We start from the raw sequence: 25,025 nt of genomic DNA on the forward strand, positions 1-25,025 counted from the left end.
TAAAAAAAAATATATCACAAATGTAAAAGCAGAAGTGGATTCAACTCATTCTGGAGGCTATCCTGACCTCAGTGTGTGCAAACATGGTGCTTCACGGATGGAGCTAAGCACAGAACCCAGGGAAAAGATGGACAGTAGGATTTGGGCTCCTCAAATGTTTTTTTGAGCTTACCGCTCAAGAACGATAACTTAAAGTGTTGTGCTTTCCACATCTCACATGCCTCCCAAGCAATACCCGTGTATTAGAAGTACATTTTAAGTCCTGATATTCAGCTCAAGGTAAGAGGCAATAGGAAGGGGACTCTGAAAAGAAAGCATGTTGCCAAGATACGGGACAAAGAAATGATTGAGAAGGAAAGTTCTGTCAAAAGAAATCCCCTTCTTACCACCTCAATCACATGGAACTTGCTAGATTCCCCCTTCCCTAAGCTCTTCACGCTCACCCGTGGCGCATTACTTTTACAAGAATAGGTTTCATTGATCAAATTAATACTTCTAAGAAGCTGAGTAAGGAGAAGCAACTTTCCCTGCATCCCACTAGCTCGTCCTTCAGCACTTGAGCATCTCATCTGTTTTACAAGCACAGTTATCTTTCAAACGGATTCACTTAATGTCTGAAAGGAAAAAGCATCTTTATCAAACGTGCCCGAGTCATTTGTACTTTATATAGTACTTTAGGGAGAATGGCAAATCACTTCTGTGGTGTCCAAGACATTAGAAATTACAAATTAAGAGAAGTTTAAAAATCGATGACTGCTGGAACAGCTCATTTTCACATCCTCTCCATACCCACACCTCAAAAGCCAGCTCACAGCACTGAGGATCAGGTTGACAAATGAAGGTTTTACTCATTTTTGTCACTGTTTCAGTGGCAGGACAGGCACACACACCCCAGCCAGTCCATCACATCAGTTCATCTCAGTTAAAATGGTTACAGTCTCTCTCTCTCTTTAGTGGAAAGCCACTGAAAGCTTATAGCAAGAGAATGGAAGTTTTTCAGTGAAGTGATTCCATTACTGTAATCTGACAGAAAATAACATTTATCAGACTGGGAGGTTAGAAACAGAAAACAATCATGTGATAGAACACAGAGAAACTCAGATTTATAATCCACCCAAAAAGCACGGAAATGAGAAAGCTTCACACAAATGAAAGAATTAATAAAAATAAAATATAAAAACAGTGACAATGCCAACAGGGGCTTCTTAAAGACATGGAAAGCATCAGAATGGAAAGAGACCAAAAACCTCTTGGTGATGGCAGGGGATGCAAACAGCCTTGTCCACATGGGAAGAGGATTAACACAGTCCAGCCACAGTACAAGCAGACTGCAACAGGAACAGGTGCAGAAAACTGGTCAAGCCATAAGGTCTGTAAAGCTGCGTGTGAAATAAGGGTGCCAGCCAAGTCTCAAGCATCTGCGATGCCCACAGCACATCTGGAGATGGGGGCTTTGGAAGCTCTGGCAAACAAGTGTGACTGTCGTGGATAGGGAGAGAAGCAAACTCCCAACAGTTCAGAAAGTCGTGGGGAGGGTCTGGTGAACTCTGAGACACTCAAGTTCCTACAGCTCATTTCTTGAGAATGTACCTAACAGTTTATTACCAGAAAGGACATCTGCAGTGTGTGTTAGCAAAAGTGATCCTGTAGAGCAGTATGTACTAGAAGTCCAAGTTCTTTTGCAGCTACATACTGAACGCCTGCTAAAGACCTGGAAGTTTTAGAAGCGTGATGCAGGGAAGGGGGTGAGTGATGAGCTATTCGGCTGTAAAATCACCTGCAAAAGAGAAAAGGGTTCTGACTGCAGCCAGTGTCCTGCTATCTGGTTGCCTTTTCTCTCCCTCTACCCTTCCTTTAGATTAAATAAATGGACAGATGCAAAACAAAAGCTGCCTGACAATCCACCCAGCATCGGACCTAGTAGAGGTCAGAGATAGAGGGCCTCTCCTCTAGCCTCAGCACAGCAAAGCGTTCCACAAACTGCATGAGGAAGCAGGTTAAATCCCACCACTGGGCTAGCCTCGGTACAAAATCAGCATTTAATGCACATCATCAAATTTGCCAGGCAAAAACTGGAAGTTGGTGAGGCAGACGATTCAACAGGTGCTAACTAGGATCTGTGATCTGAGAACAGAGGAGAGCTCCCACTGGCCAGGATACTCTGGGAGCTTTTTGCTTGTGCCACATAGCCAGCAACAAACCATTTAGCAGCTCTAGAACGTTTAAACACTTTAACTGAGCAGCAGCTAAGGCAGGAGATGAAACCTTTTCAGATGGTCCTCAGACCCCTCACTACAGTACCTGGAAAACACGAGAAATCACAAAAATCATCCACTCTTATAAATAAAAATCTTTTATTTTAGTAAAGTAACAAAGCTTTGTATTTACAGATACAGTAACTGTACATATGAATTAAAAATTGATTACTTTCCAAATCACTAAAGTTACCCGGTCTGTTAGGAATACAAACCCCTGCAACCTCCAAGGGCCTTCAGCAGTGCTCCTCTTTCACAAACTCAATTCTCTTTGTTCTGAATGATTTTCTGCTGGTTTTCCAGAAACTCCTTCAGCTTGTTCTCCGTGAGGGTCAGCCTCTGCTCCAGGATGGAAACTGTCTGCAAGACAAAAGGAAAGCTGCCACCGAGCCACTCAGAGAGACAAGCTCTGTGCTGTGTTGTCAGCGGGCAATGGAATGCTGTGTTCAGTGAAATACTCTGAGCTATTTCAGAGCTGTACCACCAGGTCAGGCGAGGAACCCTCCCAATGTAAGGCAGCACAGCGGGGTGATGGAGGTGAATTAAAACTCAAACTGGCAGCATATACCTCAACATATGGCCTAAATTTCTCTGTGCTTACCTCACAAAGGGGTTGTTATTAGCTCCTCCTAAAGCTGAAGTCATCATGGACAGAGTATACAGCAAGAACATTTTAACCATGAAGCAATAAAAGCCTCTGCTGAAAATCCTTTAATGGACCATTCTTAGGTAACCAAGAGACCTATCTGTGGAAAACCACTTTCAGATTCCAAAGACACTGGAATAACTGATAATAGGCAGTAATTACATTTAATGCTTTAATACCCATAAAGAGCAGTCAATAGCTTCATATTCTGAGCATTTTTACTGCCATCAATAACATACCCTGTCAAAAACAAAGGATGTTCAGAACCTCAGACTTTAATAAAGTAATTCAAACAAACTTGGGCTCTTTGTATAGAAGTTATAAATAAAAAAATCTTTAAATAGCGCATTTCATAAGCACATGACTAAGTGCTCGACAAAAGAAAGCAGGTCTCTTTATCTCCACTTCATTCCTGAGGAAACTAAAATGCAAAGAAAGGAAATAGTTTGGCTAAGGACACTTGATAGACCAGGAAACGTCTCCTGCAAAACCATTTGGGAAATGAGAGGAACAGCTGGAAGGGATGAAGTGAAAACACAGGCATGGTGAAAGCACAACCCCAAGCACTACTACAAAGCCATCTCCATCAGCCACACTGCAACACCTCGTCTTGACAAAGTCAGAAAGGGCTTTGCATCATAAGATTCACCATAATACACTTCTTTTCTCCCTCCAAACACAGCTCAGATCTTAGCTGAGGCCCCGGGCAGCATATCAGAGCTAAGAGGAGCCAACCACACTGCTACACACAGCGCAGTGGAACAAAGCACAAACAAAGTGGACTTCAGAGCACGTTGAATTTGAGGAAGAGCTGCAAGGAAGATCTTGTCTGCCTAATACTTTCACGTAATTTTCATTCCAATAAATTTGTAGTGAGCACCGTTTTGCAAACTAGAGAAGAAAAAGGAGAAAGACTGAATTCAAAGAGCTGATGAGCACAGACCATTTTGAATACACAGTGCTTAAAATACGCAGTCATAGGAAGGTGTGGGAAAGTACAAAAATGCCATTACTGATATACACATACACACACCACGCAAAGAGAAAGTAACTTCCACACAAAAAGGTTACTTCCTTTTCAGTTGACAGCTTTACAATGTTTCTGTGGCCTATTCACAAACCAAACCCTTGTTGGGAAGCAAATTAAACCACATGTATTCAACCGGTGCTGAAGAAGGTAATGAGCCAACAACCCAAGGAGACAAATGCCACCAGTCCGGGTTGACCAGATGCAGCTTTGCACTCAAACCGTTTCCCTATGGCAGGATTACGGCAGGGAGGTGGTTGAGTCACCATCCCTGGATGCGTTTGAAAACCGTTTGGATGCGGTGCTCAGGGACATGATTGAGCAGAGGGTTGGTAGAGTTGGGGTTGGATGGTTGGGTTGTGGTTGGACTCGATGATCCTGAAGGTCTTTTCCAACCTGAGCAATTCTATATTTCTATGACTTCAGGTTCTCACAGCATCAGAAGCCTTACCCACGTGTATACTGCACACTGGAAAATGGTGAGGAGAGCCACATAAAAGAGACAGCTTTGCACCATATTTACTTTTTAAGGTCCGGAGAATATTCAGCTTCATCCTCCCCTAAGCTGAGACATGAAGCAGTCTTATTTGCTTACATGATGATAAACTTCCCATCTCATTCCCCCATGTTATTGTAGTGACGGTGGCCCAAGTACAATCCTGCAACAGTTTCAGCTTTTATCAACATCTTTTCTGTAATTCAAATTAAATACTTTCAGTGGGGACACCACCACACAGCTGAACACTCCTGTCAGCCTCAAGATTGCCCCACAAAGCTTTTGCAGAGCCTTGTGGGGCAATCCAGCTGGCCTCTTCTGAGGATTACAGATAAGCAGAGCCCAGCTGAATGCCAGCAGAAACCAGTTCCTCCACTGCCCACAGAAAACCCGAGCAGCAGAGTTCAGAGCAAAGGACATCTGTGTTCCTCAGGTGACATTCCTCATCATACCCTGCAGCACATTTTGGAAAGCAATGAGACAAGTCCCTGTGGTTAACTTTTAGTTAACTAAAACCAAGTACTGAGCACGGAACCAGAGCATAAAAACATAAACAATGCAGTGCCCACTGGGCTACAGGATGCCTAACAAGCTGGGGATGAGAGAGGGTTTGATTGAGTAAAGGACAAGGGACGTAATGCTGCTCTGGTTTCCTCCATTCCTGACATCACAAACCATATCATGAAATCCCATTCTGCACTGAACGTAGAAGTAGGTTCCTAGTTTTACTTCTGTAAGAAGTAAAGTTCACTCCATCCCTAATGGTTGTCAGTTTTCTGCTGAGTTATTATGCATCAAATAAGAAGTAGTATTATTTCTACCTCTTCAGTTTTTTCTTTCCTATCTGACGTGTCAATTTATGAAGACAGCATTTTCCTTTCAATGGATCAAAAAACCACATTTGCCTGCAAAAGAACAGGCAGCAAATGCAGGAATGTTAGAAAGGGAAAAACCATCAGACAATCTAATGACAATTGTAAAATAGGGATTTCTAATCACAAAGCACGAAGACACTGGAACGATTACATCTCTGTGCTATGAATCCATCATTCTTTAATTCTTTGCATCAGCTTATAATGATGTTAGGAGTGTAATACCATGTTTTAAACTTCTAGGCGTATGTTAAGTAACAAAGAAAGTTGAAGAGGCTTTATGTTGCTTACCTGTAGCAGCACTCTGGGCTGGATGCCATAAGCAGCTGTGCTTATTCACTATGTTGATGGAAAAAGCTAGGACATGCAATGCTGTGGCTGTTTAAAGCTTCTCCTTGCTGACAGTGAAGCTCAGAAGTTCCTTACAGGGACCGTTCATCTAGGGACTGACTATCTACTTGATGAGGGAAAAAAAAAACCCAAACATATCTTTCAGCATCTTTACAGATTCCACGCAACAGCCTCTCCTTCTCTTCACCTTATGGGACCAGCAGAGAGGGAAAACGATGCAGCACAGAAGAGCAGAACACAAAGGGGATGGATGGCACATGGATCTGCACAATGAGACAGGTAAGCTCTGACCTGGACTTGCAGGCTTAGTTGCTCTGACTCCTGCCATGCAGGTGGCATGCAGACTGTTTTGTTTGAAGAGTCCAGCTGTGACTCCCTGTGGTTACCCAGCTTTCCATAAAAATGGTTAAGCCCCAAAGAGGCCCAAAAGTATAGAAAGTAAATTGCATTATAAAAACGCTGCATCAAAGGGAGGCAGAAGGGTCCCTCCTCAGCAAATGCTAACGAGTGGGTTCAGCGGTACCTACACTTTCTCTAAACAGTGAGTAAAATAAGCTAGCAGAGAAACAGTTCTCATCCACGTAGCCATATATCTGCATGTTTACAGAAAAAACCACCTCCTTCCACAAATGATAGTTTAAAGTATTAGATGTAAACTGCAAAAATGAAGAGGCTCATGGGAGAACTTGAGCAGCAAGTCACATTGAAGTTGCACTAGTAACTTTTCACATGAAAAAGATGATAGTGCCTCGTCCTTCCAAATTAAAACAAGATCTGCTAAGCCAGAGGTATTTTAAATAAGCTCCATATAATAAGCTCCATCATCCTACTTGTTTCGAACGCAAGCTCTAAGGTAAACTCACAAAGCCTGTCTGCACCAAGTATCTCACGGCAGCCAGATTTAATGGCAGCACATTGATTATTTCAGAATGGAAATGTTTCATTTAATCATTCTGTCTTCACTCACTCAATATTTCTTTAATGCAACCTCATGAATTTTCATGCTTATGCTTCAAGCACTAATTCCACAAAATTCTCTATCTGCTTCTGCAAAACACTCAGCCCTGGAGCAGGCAGACAGGGCCATACAGGTCACAGCTGCTGCACAGCCAGGGTTAGGAAGGCCCACAAACACACTGGATGAGCTTTTCTAAATATGTGTTCCTTCCACCTCCCAGCACTCCACTTTCTCAGATGCCTGAATCAGTTCAGTGCTCCTTAATGAAAGGGTACAGAAGCAGCTTTGGTGGTCCTGCAATGGGCTTGGTACAGTGACAGCAGCAGCGTTATCACTTACAGTCCTCATTTCAACTTTTACAACAGAGAAAGCACACAAGGTACCTGAAAATTCTACCACTGTCAACTTTGCCAGACCAAGCAGCATGGTCAACGCCAATGTTACAGCAGCCAAACAGGCCCTGGAACTCAGCAAAGGTTCTTCATTGCATTAAATCAAACACATCCAACCTGCATGCAGCCTGTAACGCAGCGTGCCCTCTGACACTGTGCTGTTGTGGCAGTAGCTCTTCCCTGCCCAGCTCAACCCCCGGCCAGCAACCAAAACATCAGTCCTTCACTCACTGCAGCTCAGGCAAGCCATCAGTTTGGACACCAGTGTATTAAAATCAATCCTAGAATGCAAGAAGATGAGCTACAGCTGTAACAGTGAGCTCTGTGCAGTGCAGAGACTCAAGGCATGTGAGCTGCATCTCTAACTGTGCCTTTCAAAGCAGAGACCTCTTGCTAAAATATTTCATCACGCCTCTGTTGATTCAGTACTGATCAGACAAAGCTACACTGACAGTACTTGCATAGGGTGAAAGTTTCTGGAGGAGAACACAGCTGCACTGTTACAGTTTCCACAGGTCACGGAGTCCAGCAACAAAACATGGCACACTAAGATGAGCCACGATAAAATATTCAGGTATGCATGATGAAAACGACTGTACAGCACATTGTTTAGAAACCCCAAAACACTCAGAGGTCTTCTCAACCACAGGGATGATGATGTGCCTCAAAGATGCATTGTGTCCTTTACACATTACCCCATCTAACTCTGGGAGGATCGCTCGGCTGAACACACCCAGCTCCTGCTACTCAGTGGCTGAAAAACAACAAGTTAATCAAGCAGCATCAAGGGATCCTTCTTAAAGATCTGCCCACCAACAGCTACATGAAGGGGAAGGTCCTCAGAACCTGCAGGGAAACAAGAGGTGTTTTTGAGAGCCTGGCCTCGGGGCAGGGCTGTGCTAACACAGCAGTCACTGGAAGTGCATGCAACTCGGGCAGTCTTAGAAAGAAACAAAAGCCTGAAGAGATTTTACAGCAAGCATATTTTAGAAATGCATTTCAGAAAATAATAACTCAGATGACAGTTTATTGAGGACTGGCAAGAAACAGGGTGCTTCATATATTTTGAGCAAGAGGTCAAAGATGCCACATCTCCAAGAGATGGTTTTGAGTCATGAAAAGCAACCTCTAAGCTCTTTTAATTAAGATTTAAAAATGAAATTCATCTAGCATTTCACACTTTTCCGATTTGAATGCTTTTTTTTTTTCTTTAATGATGGTTTGGATTTCAAACCACTTCTTTTGGAAAAAAAAAAACCTGTCTGCTGCTTTCTCCTACCTGCTGGGAGCTCCCATAGCCAGCAGCAGTTCAGATATTACAAGCAACATATCAACCAGGACATTTGTGCAAGGCACAGGTAGCAGCTTTTGCGACCAATAAAATCATTTCTTTACTTCTAACTGCTTGTCACTGTGTAAGGATTTACTTTATTGAACATGGATTACGCAACAGGTTTAATACCTCTCAGAAAAGAGATGACATTTATTCTAACACACACTTTAAGGATTGTTTCCCTAAAATGTACGGTGTAAGCTTGATATTAATCATCTGTATTACATGCATTGCACACACACAGTTAGTTTTAATTAGGAAGCATCTCATTTCTCGCAGTCTTTTTTCATAGTAGACACCTGCAAGTGTCTGGAGTGAAGGCAAGAGCATACAAGCTGTTTAATATAACTACTGCAAATGCAAATTTTCCACTGAAGCCAGGATGCTTACTCACAGACAATCCTACTCCAGCTGAGCAGCTCAGCTGCAAGCGCAGAAAATGCATTTCAGATACGCACACCAAGTAATACGTGTTCTTAGTATCTGCTCCATTTTGGTTTCAGCTGAAAACCACCTTTACACTCCACAATTTGAAGGATAAGTTATCCAAGAAAAACAAAAACACAACACCTTTAATCTTCATTCCCACCCCTCTGGATACACACTGAGATACTGAGATCCAGTCTTTAGTTGTAAACAGACAAACAAAAATCCCTTTCTTCATTTTCACATCTCTGAAATAACAGTAAATAAGAGGATTTTAATAAATTGTTTAGACACTGGCAAGATACAAAACTGCAGGAGAGGGAGGAGCAAGGCTTACACGATGCGTGCTCATCACTCCCATCCTTCTCATTCCGTTACTGGATTCGAATTGCCCAGTTTCCTACAGAAGGGCACCAGGGCATCTCTCAATAAGCCAACAATGAATGCAAATGACTTCACGTCATATTTCAAGATAGCAAGATTATCGAGCATGTGCCACTCACATGACAGAGGCAGTCAAAGACTAACTTCTTTATTTTCATGGGAAATATTGTCTACAGACACGTTTAGAACAAAATATGGAGCTGCTGTCAGGTCTCATTAGATCACTTTCTTACTTACAATTACAGCTTGCTGGTGAAGAGGAGAAGAGAAAGGTTTTATCAAACCATACTTGAAGGATGCTGTCAAAACATTTAAGAATAAAATCATAGAACCACAGAATCCTCAGATTTGGAAGGGACCTCTGAAGGCCATCATCCCCCAGCTTGTATTGGTAGCGAGGGTCACCTCAACCCAGGTGCACATCTTGCATTTGGATTTGTTGAACCTCAGGAGGTTCACATGGGCCCATTGCTCATTGTTTACGTCCCTCTGGATGGCATCCCTTCCCTCCCTGTGCTGTACTGACCAAACCCCACAGCTTGGTGTCATCAGCAAACCTGCTGAGGGTGCACTCAGCCCCACAGTTGATGTCACTGATGAAGATATAAAAGAGTATCAGCCCCAGCACCGATCCTTGGGAGACATCGCTGATCTCCATCCAGACACTGACTGCCACCCTCTGGACTCCACCCTGCAGCCAGTTCTTCATCCACTGAAGATTCCACCCACCAAATCCACATCTTTCCAATTTGGAGAGAAGGGTGTCGTGGGGTACCGTATCAAAGCCTCACTGAAGTCGAGATAGATGACACCAATGGCTCTTCCCTTATCCCCTGACGCAGTGATATCACAGTAAGAATTTCACAACATAAAAAAGAAGCACATCTATTAGTGGTAACAGCTACTGCTCGATGTTGAAGCAACAGACACTAGTTTGCTCTGCTCTTATTAGAGAAACCTGATGAGAAGAGCCAAGTGAAGAAACAAGGCTGTACCATGCATCCTGCTGCGCGCTGATGCCTTACTGCTTTTTAAGTGTTTCTACTTCCATTTGGTGGCTGGCAGGAAGATACCTCTTAATAGAACAAAAACAATCCTGCTACCTTCAGGTGCATGACACTCCATCCAGAGATCTATTAGCAACAGAGTGAAGGCGTTGGTAATGGATGAGCAGCAGACAATGCAGCTTCAAGCGTGTGGCGCAGAACAAAGCTGTGTGCCAGCAAGAGATGACAGTGCTCAGATAATTTCTTGCTATTACCACTTTCAGCAGAAAATTTTTCTCCTGCCCTCTTTTACATTATAAAATGTTTACCACAATAAACCTTGAAATGATAGCTAAGGAAATGCTACAAAAATGATAGACTCGATAATTTTACATTTGCATCATTTTGCAGAATAGTTTATCACAACTTCAAGTTTCCTCCACACTATATTGATACAGTGTTGGAAACTATGATAAGCACAAAGAGAGCAGGAACTCAAGGTGTCACAGCAGAAAAGTTCCCAAGCTCCTTGCACTGCCAACCAATGAGAAATTGTTGGTAAACTCACGGGTAGCTATATCAATAGAACATTTCTTGGAAATATTCTTGGGGTGCTGGTGAGGTATGCCTGTCCTTTCTCTTCAGCTAAGAAAAGGGCTTAAAAATATCGACCCACTTATGCTGTTAGTGTTATCTTTAAGTGAGCAGTACTCAGGAATTATGTAGCAGTGACTTTTAACAGAGCACTGAGAGACTACTGGTATAGCCTCAGCCTTTCTTGAAGGGAGAAAAATGATGAAGCCTGGGATGTCTTATTTCTTTGTGAAAACTTATTGTTGTTAATTTGTGAAAGCATTTTTTAAAAGAAGCAGTGGTGTCCTTTCACAGAAAGAAGTCGCCAACTCCAAAGCTGGTGAAACTGTAAAAATATACATTAGGTTGAGCCTGCAACATGCAGGAAGCAGTGCTCTGTTATGCTCTGAAAGGAACAGCCAAGAAAGACAACCATCCAACGATCACTGCTGCTGTTTCCTCTTCAGATCTCAGCTAGCAGCCAGCATGTTGTGGTTCCACCTGGACAACACTTAATTGGTGTTGACCAGGTGATAAAAGGTTGAAAGAGGTGATAAAGGTGCCTTTGACAGCTCTGTGCTCCCTTCTCTGTTATAACTCACCTGCACAGCATGCCCACAAGGAGAAGAAAAAAAAAGTGCAGCTACACAAGCAGGTTCCTTTTTGTTACCTTCTGCTTCTTTGCCCTGCTAACTGCACCTTGCTCCTCCTCCTTCAGGAATCTCCTCTCCTACTCTAAACATAAGGGATTCTTCCATGTTCATTTGCATAAGCTTGACAGTTTTGTGCAGACTTGTTTCACTCCTAAATATTACAACGCTAAAATTATAATGAAGAATTATGAAACCTTTTGAACAACACGTTGGGTACATTTCCTTGTGCATACGCATGGTGTTAAAACAAAATACAATAGACTAGAATCAAAGGAAAATAAAGTACTGTACAGATGGCAAAAAAAAAGCTACAGCTGAAAGGTTGCTGAATGCACAATTACTCAAAGCAGCTTCTACTTTTTTGTTTGCTTTGCCTTTTTTTTTTTTAACACTATAATTTCAGGCTAGTTTCAATTTTATCCTAAAACCTACTAATTTATTCCTCCCCCAGTGATCTCTACTTCACTCCCTTTTTGCTAGGTTTAAAATAACATTTAGATTTTTTTTTTCAGTTATGCAATGACTTGCAGAGATGTTTGCATTGCTTTTATCTAGTTTAAACCCCACACATGCTGTTTACTGCAATATTTGCTCCCTCTAAGTACCTATGAAGTTGAAAAGGAGACATTACACATACTTCATCAGAACCATGGATCTGATTTGTGTAATTAAAGATAAATATCACATTCCAAACTTACTATGGAGACAAAAAACAGTAAAATATTTTGTGCATATACTAGGTTGTATTTTCATCATAAAAAAGCAGAACCAATGTCATAGAAGAGCTTTCTTCCTCCAGCGTACTGAAGATTCTAAAGACTACAGAAAAGTGTTTTCTTGCATTCCTGCCGAATGAATTTCAATATCTTTTGGTTTTCACTCTATTTTAGACTGTCTATAGTCCTACAATGCTTTATATCCCTAAATCAGCTGTTCTTCAATACTTGTTGGGTACTCCAGTGCATCATCCTAAACTTCTTTTTGGATAACATGTACTTCTCTGAAGAAAAAAGAGCCAACTCAAACCAGTAACTAGGTGTGTTCAATATTCAGTGTTAAACATCTGCTTGCTCTTCCCCAGAAACAACATTCAAACTTGCAGAAAAGAACTCCCACACAGTTTTTTTCCTTCTCATCACAATGTTGTGCTCTCCAGATCAATGGTGTTTACCACCCCATGCCTTCTCCCCACTTCTCAGATCCCTCAAAAATATGCAGTGAAATCTAGCCCCAAGAAATGGTCAGAAACAAACATTTCCTAACAGAAATAATAATGATAATGATTTGGTTAGACAGAAAAGATCGCTTAAGAAGAATTTAGGGACAGAGCTAACACACACTGTGATAGATGATCATTAACAGTTGATGCCATTCCAGCATCTTTAGGTCTCTGGGGAAAAACAGCATGTGAATGCTTTGCAAGGGATTAATTGTTTGCTAGTTGTAGGTGAAAAGCTCATTTGAGAGATGGGGCCCAGGAGGGCCCAGATATGTAAGATGAGGAAAGAATATTGCAGAAATTGAATGGTATAGGTGAATGTTGGGGGGGGAGGGGATAGGGTGATCTGAGTTTACCTACAGAATACAGTATAACTGGGGAAGGAGGAGTAACCAGCCAGTTACTCACTGACACAGAGTTCTACTGCCTGCAATTTTAGCCACTCCTTCAGTTATTACCCTGGATAAACTTTGGCTAATAGAGAGCCTGAATTAGAAGTTACAATGTGAGAGAACTGAGATATGCTGATAGATCAAAAGAGATTCATCAATTAACCACTAAAAAGCAGAGATTTTGGACTAGCCACATTTATTCTATGAAGCTACTGGAAAACTTCATTATAAAATCAAATAGCACACCATACCTGAGTCAGAACATCCAGCTGTCCTATAATATGCTCCAAGGTATCTGCAATGTGGACATCCTCCTCTTGCCGTTCATGGTTCCTACCAGCATCCTGAGACTTTGTTTTCTTAAGATGAACACCACAATCCATTTCTGATGGCTAAAAAAATAAACAATATAGTCTGCTATTGCGACAGAAACAACTAGAAAAGATTTTCTGTTTTATGGAGGGTAAACACTGAAGGACAATTTATGTTGGGAAACAGTCTGAAAGGGCAAGAGAAATTTAAGTATTTGTTCTTGCCATGGCTGAAAAAAGAAAAGCTGCTGCAATCTCATCAGTCTTCACAGTCTGCAGTGGCATGATTTTTGTTGGCAGTATGTGTGCATTTTGTTTCTAAAGCCTGCATCAGGAAAGGCAAAGCTTAGATAACAATGCTGAAGCAATCCTGAAAGGCTCAAGTTCTGTACGATGAAAAAGCTGTGCATGTTCATGTACAGGCACAGATTGTGCTGGTAAATGGATATTAAATGGAGCCACACAAAGTGCTCTCTCTAAGCTTTAGAATTAAATAAGCTATCCTGACAAGAGTCAAATTATTTAATTCCAACAGTGAAAGGAAGAAAAGGTTTAGTGCCTTGTGCAGCAAAAGGTTCCCTCCACGGTCTGTTAGTTGTAAGAAAGCAACAATGTAGAACTGAAAGCAAAATGATCCAACATGCATTACACAGCTTTGATTTAACCCTGATAATTTATTTTTCTTTTTAATCTTGAACCAGTCTTCCCTCCCCAGTGAGATTAATTGTACAAGATTACTCTGAAATTTCAATTTCATTGTTTTAGTTATGCAAGTCTGAATATTTCATTCAGAAGAAATTAAGTTTTAAAAACATATACAGATCCTTATTAAGGAGCTTTTTCTTTCAAAACGCTATATTCCTTCTAGAACAAGCACTATTTGTGCTAATTGTCTGCATTATCCCCAGCAGAAGTTTACAATTTATCTAACTGAACAATTTAGCCAACCAACACATTACTCAGCAATTGCAGACAACTTCCTTTTACCTTACACTAACAGCCATTGTTTGGATATAAATCCAAGAACTCAGAGCTTAAAACATGGTTCTCCACGGTCTGATGCCTGGTGCAGTTCTATCCCATGGATGGGACTTACTGCTCATGTAAATGACAGAAGTTTGGAGAAGTGACAAAAAAAGAAAGGGATCCAGACAGACTGAAAAACAGTCTCTATGAGTAGCTTCCATCTCTACACTCATACATTGCTGTGAAGGCGTTTTTAGTGCTGCACTTAATCATTCACCTCACTGTATTTGATGCAAAAAGACCATTCAGAATGTTTAATGTAACTTTAAAAACCAGAACTGTTTAGCATAATAAGATTTCTTTTCAGATAAAAACATAAAGAGAGTCTACAGGCACTCAGCTCACTGTTTTTTCAATCAAGGCTGGTTGGAAAGGAAAGTCCAGGCAGAATATGTTCCCTGGGACAGGACACACAAAGCCCAACCCTCATTCATCAGCCTTCATTCCAGAGGTCCCTTATTTAACCTTTCATGAAATCTATAAACAGCATTGTAACCAATTATTGTAATGTTGATGAGGAGGTTGAGGCAAGGGTTAACTACAGAATAGATTGCATCAGTCATGAAATTGCAGTGGATGATGCAAAAAATGCTGCTTTGCTCTCCACATATGCCACTATAGGAACAGAAACACAGACAAGAGAATTGTAGGGAATGATTTCCACCAGAAATTGAGCTACTGCTCTCTGACTGCATTTAAGGTTGCTCTTGGGAAAAGTTCCCAAGAAAAACTGCTGAACACTGAAGCAAAATGTCTATCCATCAACTTAGATTCTCCTGCTACAGATTCTTCCACATCAAAAGCAACAGATTCCAAGGCAAAATGCAAACCATACAGAGTGTTCTCACGAAGTGTGAACAACAACTTCCAGCTTGTGCTCTTCTGCATCATTCATCTCCTCCTAATGAAGTACCTGTGTGTATGTTGCACAAGCATTGCCATGCCTGTGTAGGTTATATACCTACGACTGCCACGCGCACACACACACACACACGTAAACGTAGCTTCCCCATACTAGACAGATAGAAAGGACATAAAACACAACATGCCTATTTGCTATTTCACTCAGTGGAAGTTTGGATTTCAGCGGTAGAGTTTGAGGTCTTATGAAAAAAATCTTGGAAAAAAAAACCAACACAAAAGCTTGAGGCATCTTCACCCATCTCCCTAACCTCACACAGAATGGCAGATTGGAACAATATATAAATCTTGACTCCATCTCTTCACTTTGAATTATAATCCAAGCATTACAACAGCCACATACAGTAGCAACTTAAGTGGGTGAATTCATCTCGATTAACCTGAGATGGTGCCGAACTAAAAAGGCAATTTTTATTCTGGCCTCTAAAGAGGGGGTCAACCTTGAGGTTTGATCGTTCAAAAGCCTTAAAGAACAAATCTATTCACTGTAAGAGAACAAAAAGTTAAAATCTTACTTTCACAAAAAATCTTGTCAAACCAGAACACTAAGGAAGCCACTGTTGGGAAAACTGCTGCAGGTTGTTGCAGCCATTCAAATCCTCTGGGAAGACCAGGTTGGGAGAATACAGGAACATGTATTCAGCCTCTTCTTCTCACCCAAGTCCTTCTTCAAGACAAGATGGAAAAAATCTGACAAACTGTCTGAAGTAACACGTAAAAAAATGTTCAAACTCAGAAACACAGAACATGGGCTTCTGTTCGTTTACCCTGCACACTCTTTGCTATTTTCACAGGCCAGATCAGTGGAAAAGTAAACTCAAGAATTTCAGGGGGAAGAGCAACATAGAGGCAAAACTCACTAGCCTGAGAAAAATATAGTTTCCTATGGCAAAGACAACAAAAAGCCAAAACAGAACCTTACAGGGCTACCAATGAACAGAGGCTTCTAGGAAGACCTTCTATGAAGAAATGCTGCCACTATCTGCTCACGAAGTGGGCAGCAATGGAGAACAGTGAAAATACTTGTTTTGCTCTGCTGCAAATTCACAAATTGAGACACAGAGAAGGGCACAGGAAACCAATGCAGCTCTGCTTGGGTAAATTCAGGCCTCCTGCTATGAATAAATAAACCTGGAATTGCTACTAAGTGTTACTCCCTGATCAGTTAAGAGTTGAACTCCAGAGCTCATTTGGATCCAAATTTTTCAACAATGAAACGGAGGGGTTATGTGGTGAACGTTCCTCCCACCAGATTTCCTTTCTATATTTCTGTTCCTATGGCAGCTCATTTCCACACATAACCATGCTTTGGTACTGAGACTTCTGGTGACGTTATTCTCCAAGAGCATTAAGGCAGCCTGCTGAACACCTTCCATGCTTAATTATTCCATCCTAAATTAAGGAAAGTCCCTTCATACCTCCCAGAAGAATTGGGGCAAGTACAGCCTCTTCAGGCACAGACCGCAGCAGAGAATCCTTCTGTCCGCATCAGAAGGAACAGTTTGAAAAAAATAAGAAGCCTTTTCCTCTGTTCCTGCTGAACTTGTGTCTCCTTGCAAAAATGTGAGGTCACAGGTTACAATAGCCTTATGAGTGGAATCCCTTCAACAAAAAGGAGAGTGAAAATCAGACAGCTATGAGTAATCAGCTGCAACTGCACCACTTGCAAATGATGATTCTGTGATCATCCTTACATAGGATGGCCTGGATTGAAAAGGACCTGTAAGATCAGCTAGTTCCAACCCCCTTGGAGATGCCTTTAACGTCCCACAGTCAGCTGTAGTAAGACAGTCCTTCCTTAGCAGGTTCTGCTTGGACAGCAGAGTAGCACGGAAAGCAGAAGCAGCTTATCTTGAGCGTTCATCATTGTCACTCATGTAAGTAAAAAATCTACCTACCTATTCCAAGAGGAAGGTAACCATATGCCAGGCTGAAGCTTCCCAGAGTGGGGAAAAAAATCCTCAGAGAAATAAGGTGAGAAGCAAATTGGAAAACAAAACAACAACAACAAAAAAACCCACAACAACTTGCAGGCCACATTTAACCCAAAGGATAACCCTGTTGAAGATATTATTAAGAACTGTGAGAGAAATTCTAAGGCAATAAATAGACCAAGGTGAAGGAGATGCAAACAGAAATACACATCTACATTCAGCTGAAGAGAGCTCCAGCTGTGCCTTTCTAGGAGAGAATTTCACAGCAATTAAAAAAAAGTACACACTGACTTGTAAGTATTAACGGATGCCAAAACTGGAGATAGTTTGGAATCCACAAGGTTAAAAAAAGAAAAAGCACATCTGGCCTCTGAATGATTCAGGAAGAATTTATTTACACAAAGACTGAAGTGCTGCAGTCAGCACGGAGACCAAAGGCGCCCAAGGTCAACACTGCAGAAGGAAGGTGGAGCTGGGTTTGGAAGATCAGCTTATGGGCTTCAGAGAGAGAGCCCAAACCACTGCTCACATTTTTCTTTGAAACAATTTATGACTTACCACCGCTGCCAGAACTTCAGCTTTTGTACCAATTACTTGTCAAACAAACAAACAAAAAAAAGAATTGCAGCTGATAATTATTCAGGCTCTTGTTTGTTCAGGAAGGGCTTCTGAGTCAAAATGCAAGAGAATCGTGCAGAAATGACAGTCTGTACAAAGTCTCATGGACTACACAGGGAATTAAGTTTCCAATCTGTTTTGGAGAAATAGATACTAAAGAAATAAACATAATCCAATACCTTCTGGAGAAAATTGTACACTTAGCAGTGTAAAAAGAGGCCTAAATGTCTATCATCTTAACAAAAGGCCCATTGGAGAAGTCATGAGCTATTTATCTTCTCATCAAAAGCCCTTTCCATGGAAGCACTGCTCTTCCTGATCCTCACCAAATCTGCTGTCATTAGCTTTCAACCAGGTAGCTCTGAAATTGACTATAATTTACCTTCAACAGAGCCAACTACAATTAAAATATCTGGGCACTTAAACTTGAAAAACAAATAAACACCACCACCATGAGGATTTCCTAGCAGAAGAGTGACAGAGGACAACTTTACATCTCTCCCCACGTGAGCTCAGCCTCCCAAAAGACCACTCACATGGGCAGATCTCAGCACATCGGGAGCTAAAAACTAACCTGTGTCTTCTGAGAGATGGTAATTAAATACTTGCTGCCTTTATCATTTGAACTTATCCTAGAGCTTACCTCCAAACCAAGAAGCCTGCTGGTCTCAGGAAAAATAGCATTTAGGTTATATGGCTGCAGGATTCACAGCTGAGGCAGCAAGAAAAACACCTCCAGATCATCACCTTACGTTTTCTGCTCTGCTGTACCAGTTACCTCTCCCACCAGGACACCCTGAGACAAACAAGCAAAGCACTCACAAAACTCACAGGCTTTTCACTGCCTCTTGAACATGAGAAGCCACCTTTCCCTATGTTAAAGCTTGCAATTCAAGTATTTCTCCTTAGAAAGTTTGATGCAACAGCAAAAAGAATCAGAGGATGAGATGGAAAGTCTCCTCCTCATCATCCCTTCTTTGCCTAGAGAAGTACTTGGCACAACAAGTGGTAAGGTGCCAAAAGAATGGCTATAATTACAGGTAAGATTGAGTAAGGAATCCCTTCATCAATTAGTATTTCCTATTTTTCATAACTTTACATTAAAACGTTTACCAACTTGGCTCATTCAATATTTTTCTTATCATTCATCATCTTCAGCAAGTATGAATATAGAGAAATACCCAAGCACTTTCCAACTGTCCACATGATATGAATTGTCTAGCATTTGCTCATTACACTTCACCATACATTGCCTTCTTGGAATTTGCCAAGCAATAGCAGCAAATCCATCCCACAGAGAAACAAGTGTTATTGTACACCCATGTCAGCAATAGCTGCATGTACAAAGCTTTCCTCGTATCTGAAAAAAAAAAAACACAACAAAAAACACCCACAATCAAACCCCAGAGTAAAACACATTGTCATCTACCTTCTCTGAAAAACAACCCATTGGAGATAAGTAAATACTTTCAATAACATACCAGCTCTGAGAACAGGTCCTTTGATCCTATCCAGCGCAGCTCTTCATACAGACCAGCCCTTTTGCTCCTATTCTGATCCCACAACAACTGTAGGAGCCCATACATATGAAACAACAGGCAAAAATCTATGACTATTAGGACTTTCCTGTGGTCTTCACCGCTCAGTATTTCAGCTTAGGGCATAATTTTACTTGTACCCATTAGATTCTAGATCAAATCCAAAAACTAAATCAAGATACAGGACTGTAAGACACTTCTTCCCCCAAGCTTCACACAGCACCCATCGTGTTTGCCCTTACCTGACGTTTCCAGGGCAATCAGGCAACACTTTGTAGCAGCAGTTATTAGTTTGTAAATGGTAAGTAAGCATTTCAGTCTCCATAATTCTGATCTAGCACTTAGAACCTCTCGCACCTACATTAACACATACTTATAATTTATATCAGACAGTTTTAGCATTCTTTCTTATCACATTTTTGTGCTTTATGCTTTTACACCAGTCGTGACTGTAATTCCTACTCATCACAGCCTTCTTTCATTTACAATCATTCTTGCACAGAGACGTTTTGCTTTCAAAGCAAGCTGCATCACCAAAGCCTCACATATTTACAGAAAACACCAGCAGGTGGGCAGAGCAACTTTGAAGTTCACACCTATCTCTGCAAACATCTCCATGCCTTGATTCACAATGAACTTTAACCACTTGCCTTAGAAATTAGCATCTTCTACAGGCTTCAGTCTCCATCTACCTACTGAAATGAAAACTGTTTCTGAACAAGTTTGTTTTCGAGCTCACCACCCCAGCAGGGCTTTTCATGCTTCTTTTACACAACAGCTTATTGAAGATTCTTTTTTTCTTCCTACTCACTTCAATGACTGACTCGTTTTGAGGTCTGCATTCACTTATTCTTCCCTAGCACTTGTATGTTAGACTGAGTCTTCCATGAGAAACTGGATACAAAACATTGTTTTTACACATCCACTGTTTTGATAAGCAGCTTTGCTTTCACAGTACTCAAGGAAAGAAGTTACAGAACTGTACAATGCAGCACAAGCTGCTCTTTGAGAAATATTCTTTCATTTAAGTAAAAGGTAAACAGATTTACATGGGTCAAGGATAATGCTAATTTATTGAAAATAAATTACAATCAACAGGCCTCTAGCACATAATTATATTACAAAAAACATCTGCACCATTTGTCTTATTCCAGAAGAATCTTGGTACTACACAGCAGTAGAGCAGAATGAAGCAGTTCCTCTTTCCATTGAAGGACATCAAGAGGAGATGGAAAAGCACACACTGCTGCTTTAAGTCACTTTGTTGAGAGAGAAATGGAAAAAATGCTACTGATGTCTGCTATTCAAAATTAAAAATAAGAAGCAGTGCCTTGCTCAAAACAGAAAGGTTTTTTGAAAATGAACTGCAAAATTCAAGTCTTGCAGTAAGTTGCAGCAGCATTCTTCAAAACCAGCCTAACAACACATTTCACTTGGAAGAAAAGAAACTGGACTGTGGACAGTTTATTAAGAAGTCAGAATTACCACGTTCAGGTTACGCTTACGTTCCTTAATAAACCAAGCTATTTTCAGAGACATTGCTTTCTTTTTAATAGCTAAGAACATTTCACATCAATTTTAAACTTAACCTATGGTATTCCAAACAAAGGCTCTGGGAGAACATTATTTTTCTTATTATTTTAGCAATTACAACTGTCTTAATGTTCAGACACCGCATTCTTAACAACCATAAGTAAGAGCACAGGGACTAGCCACATCTTGCATTTCTATTCTCATGAAACACAGTGAACCATCTGCAGAGATCTGCTGTAGACTCTGCTTCTGCTCTGCCTATTCTGCTAACAGGCAGCCACTATTTGGGTGATACTCACCAAAAACTCCACTATCTTGGCTTTGGTCTCACAGATCTCAATATCAAGAGGAGGAACTTCCCTCCTCTACAGCAGGACAAAGATGCATCATGCTTCCCAGGCAAACAGAACTCCTAACCATGAAGTGAGAGGCAGTAACAACTGCCCAGAAGAGATCATACTTGAATTGAACTGACAGACAACTGGTTACAGTCATGTCAGCTATCACCAAAGCTCTCTGCTGCTACTTCCTCCATCCTGCTTCTTAACTAAGGACAGTTTTACTGTCAAAGGTTTAACTCACATCAAGTTTCTCTTGATGCTCACAGCTAATCTGGGAGATCTACCGGATCCTTTGTGCTATTCACACCAAAAGGTAACACTGGTTACCTTAAGCCAAGGTATTCCTTGGTTTGGCCAAGGAATAAATAGGAGGTAAGAACACCACTGGCTATTATTCTCAGTTAGATCTCTCAGAAATTACCCATAACACAACCCTTGCTTTTTATCTTCCAGTAAAAAAAAAACACCTAAATTGGAAAGATTACAGATACTGCCACCGAGTAAAAGGTATCAGGTAGAAGTTTACCTTTCAATTAAGACACGTCATACATGCATACACCACTCACACAGCCACCTCTTATCTTACAGCACATTTGAGCCATATGCAACAAAATAGTTATGGTAACAACATATTTTGAAATACTGCAGTTATACTTCAAAAGATCAAGGAAGCATCCAAGGATTCGTAAGAGAATACAGAAATTCAAGTGAAACATCACTCATACCAGCAATAACTTTAAAGGGTTATTCTTGTAATACCCAAGACATCTAACATAAACACTACTCTTAGATCACTGCATCATACTGTATTATTCAGCTAATGGATTCATCCATTCGATACAGTCAGAACTAAGATGTCCCCAAATATTTAGAAACAAAGCTCTAGTACAATGTCACCCTTTTCTCACCTGCATTAAGTCTCTGCAGAGAGATTTCTTCTGTCTTTGATAGTTGTCAATGAGAAGATTTAACGAACATCTATTTTCAGAACTAATGGCATCCCTTCAGGATTCCTACCAGCAAGTAAAACTGCTTTCAGCTGTTACTTACATCTGTGCTTTTATTTTTGGGAGGTGAAGAGGTTGGGAGTATTGTGGGGAATATTGTCCAAGCCTCTCACACCTTCTTTAACACAGGCTGCTAATAAAAATGCACACAAATGAACTACATTTATTTCTCTGTTTTTTAATAATTGTTTCATTTTATCATTTTCCAAGAAAGTACATATGTCTAAATACACCAGAAACAATGCCAAGCTAGTAAATAACAGACAACTCAGATTAACACCAAAGAAAAAGACGGCTCTGTAGTTCAACCACCTGAAACTGAGTCACACCTTTTTCAAGTTGTAGACATCGTTCCCCAAAAGGAGCTCTATGCAATCTGTGATTGCTGACCTACCAGAATGTGATGGGTTTCATCCACATCAGCACCAGACTTGTGAGATTTCAGAACTTCACCGTAATCTGCTGCATTGAAATTAGTCTTCCATACCATCACCTGCAGAACAAGATCAGATGGCTAAGTTACCTTTATGAAAACTTTTCACTACATTTGTTTAGAGGTCGATTTCACCTCCACGTCAGAGAAGGCTGATGTTACTGAATCCAGATGTAGCTCTCAACCTGAAAGTGTCTTCCTTCAACATTTCTTGGGTTAGGAACATCATGAAACTAGACATACCCTTTGAACTTTGAAGCAACACACCAATTATAGCATTAAAACCACAGATACATTAAAATAGCACATGTAGTATTACAGCACTTAGTCACACACCAAACTAGTTGCTGTTTTATCAATACATTCATTCACAGCAAAAGGAGAGATCAGTACTTTGAGACTAACGTTACACATTTTGAGCCAGTTTGTCAGCTATTAAGTCCCACTTAAAGGCATGGCCTCTCCATAATGCAGCATTTATTTCAATAGAGAAGAGTTGTAGCTGAACCTCTAACACAAAAACCACTTCAACACATAAAGAGCGAGTCTACAGGGCAAAATCCTTAATTGATGACACTCTAAAGAGTCAAAAAAGTTTAAGGGCATCAATCAACTATTTTAAAAGTCTGAAAGACATTATAAATCTCAGTAGTTCAATTAGTTATCAGAAACATTGTTGTATACACAGCTTCATTCCTGCCTTCCGTGAAATGTAGAAGGGTTTTTTTTTGTACTTACATAGATAACCAATATGGCCATTCCAGAGAGTAACAGGAAAACAGGATGCTCTTTATTGTACAGAATTTCTTCACAGCTTCACAGATCAGTGACCAGCCAGACAGCCTACTAACCATTCTATTCAGTATTTGAATGCATCTTTTTGAATGAGTAACACGTCTGAATTTCCTCATACACGTTTTCTCTCTGATCTCTAGAGATGTGTTGCTACTTTCATCAGCTCTCATGTTTCTCCTGGATCCAGAAAGCGAGTGTCCAGCAAGATCTATTCCACAGAAAAATCTTGTGCATATACAGAGACCAATGTTGCTTTTAATACATGCACATACTGTATGTGAAAGTTCTCCCTCCGTACACAAGAGAAAGAAGCACTGCTGGCATTTTCAGAAACAAACCTAACAGGAGAGAGGCAACTCCTCCACGAAAGCTAATGGCTGATGCTCAGAAACATGCAGCCATGAGCTGCAATGGCACTGACCACCAAAAGTGTCAGTATGACCAAATGACAAAAACATACCTTTACAAAGCACCTTTCTGAGGAAGCACTGCCATGCAGTGTCTCAGTTAACAATACCCAGAGGGAGATATTTTAAAGAAAGAGTGAATCTCATCTGCAATGAAAAGAGGTCCCAATAAGAGGAAAGACAGAGGACCTGATGAAATAAAAGCTTCTCACAGGAGTCTACACAGTGGAAAAGTGCAGGGTAACAAAACCTCTCAAAATAAAAATTAAAAATCATAAAAAAGAAAATCAACTTCTTAGCTATGCCTAAAAATCAAAGACAAAAATAGACTGGTGAAAATTTTTGAAAATAAATAGCAAAGAATTGCTGTGCAACTCCAACCTCCAGCAACACCAGGCATTCTTATGGGAGAAAGAAACAACAGCAAAGATGCTTATTTGCTTCTTGTGTTAGATAAGCATTTCAAGAGCAAATCTTAATAAAAGTGATGCTAATATAATTTTATAGGGAAAAAAAAACAACAAGATGAATTTCTCCTCTTTAAAATCCCTTTAATTTTTTTAAAGGAAAAAACATGGTATTAAGGAGACAGGATGGTAAATTACACCACCTATCTTAGCATAAAATGGCATTAAAATGCAGCTGACATGAACTACAAGCAGGACTGATTTCCTTCTCAATAGTATGCTGAAAACATACATTACATAAAGAACCTATTAAGGCATTTCAGCACAGTCCAGACATGTTTGCTAGGTTTTTGTTTTCTCATGCAGACAACAGAAAAGAAACCCCAACATGTTTTAAACAAATGTGAACCTGGATTTTAATTCAGGACCAGAAGCAAAAGGAATGGAGAAGTGCTTCATCCACAAAAACCTTTCGCTAGCAGTACAATACACTCAGGTTCTCAATCCCAAAGTACACATCAAGATCATCTAGAGAAGCTCTGGAGCCCAGCTCTGGCTCCTGCAGCCGTGTAACTGCAGCATTTGCAAAGTTTTGCTCCAGGCCCTTACTAACAGAACGATCTCATGCCTGATCAGAATCAAACCCACCTAAGGAGACAGCTTCTTCTCAAATAGAACTGAAAGGCAGATTTATAGGAGGATAAGAGCACCACAAAATGCAAAACATAAGCCCCCAGCCAGTGGAGCAGTGGACTCTGGAAGAGCACTGAGGGAAGCATCACCACCTGCTT

General features: G+C 40.7%; 1 protein-coding gene across 3 annotated transcripts in view; it reads right to left on the reverse strand.

The window, feature by feature from the left end:
- Positions 1 to 2,335: 2,335 nt before the first annotated feature.
- The window catches only part of POC1A (POC1 centriolar protein A), a 53,725-nt gene continuing 31,035 nt past the window's right edge, over positions 2,336 to 25,025 (reverse strand). For 2 of the 3 annotated variants that reach the window (XM_019619997.3, XM_003209961.5), the window contains exons 9-11: positions 22,587 to 22,685; positions 13,215 to 13,355; positions 2,336 to 2,615 (exon numbers count right to left, since the gene is read on the reverse strand). In XM_019619997.3, coding sequence (XP_019475542.1) covers positions 2,517 to 2,615; positions 13,215 to 13,355; positions 22,587 to 22,685 — 339 coding nt within the window. In that variant the 3' untranslated portion in view covers positions 2,336 to 2,516. The remainder of the gene's footprint in view (positions 2,616 to 13,214; positions 13,356 to 22,586; positions 22,686 to 25,025) is intronic. The other variant, XM_019619998.3, reaches the window with a different exon arrangement.

This window comes from Meleagris gallopavo, chromosome 14 (genome assembly GCF_905368555.1).
Source record: "Meleagris gallopavo chromosome 14, MGAL_WU_HG_1.1, whole genome shotgun sequence".
NCBI lineage: Eukaryota > Metazoa > Chordata > Aves > Galliformes > Phasianidae > Meleagris > Meleagris gallopavo.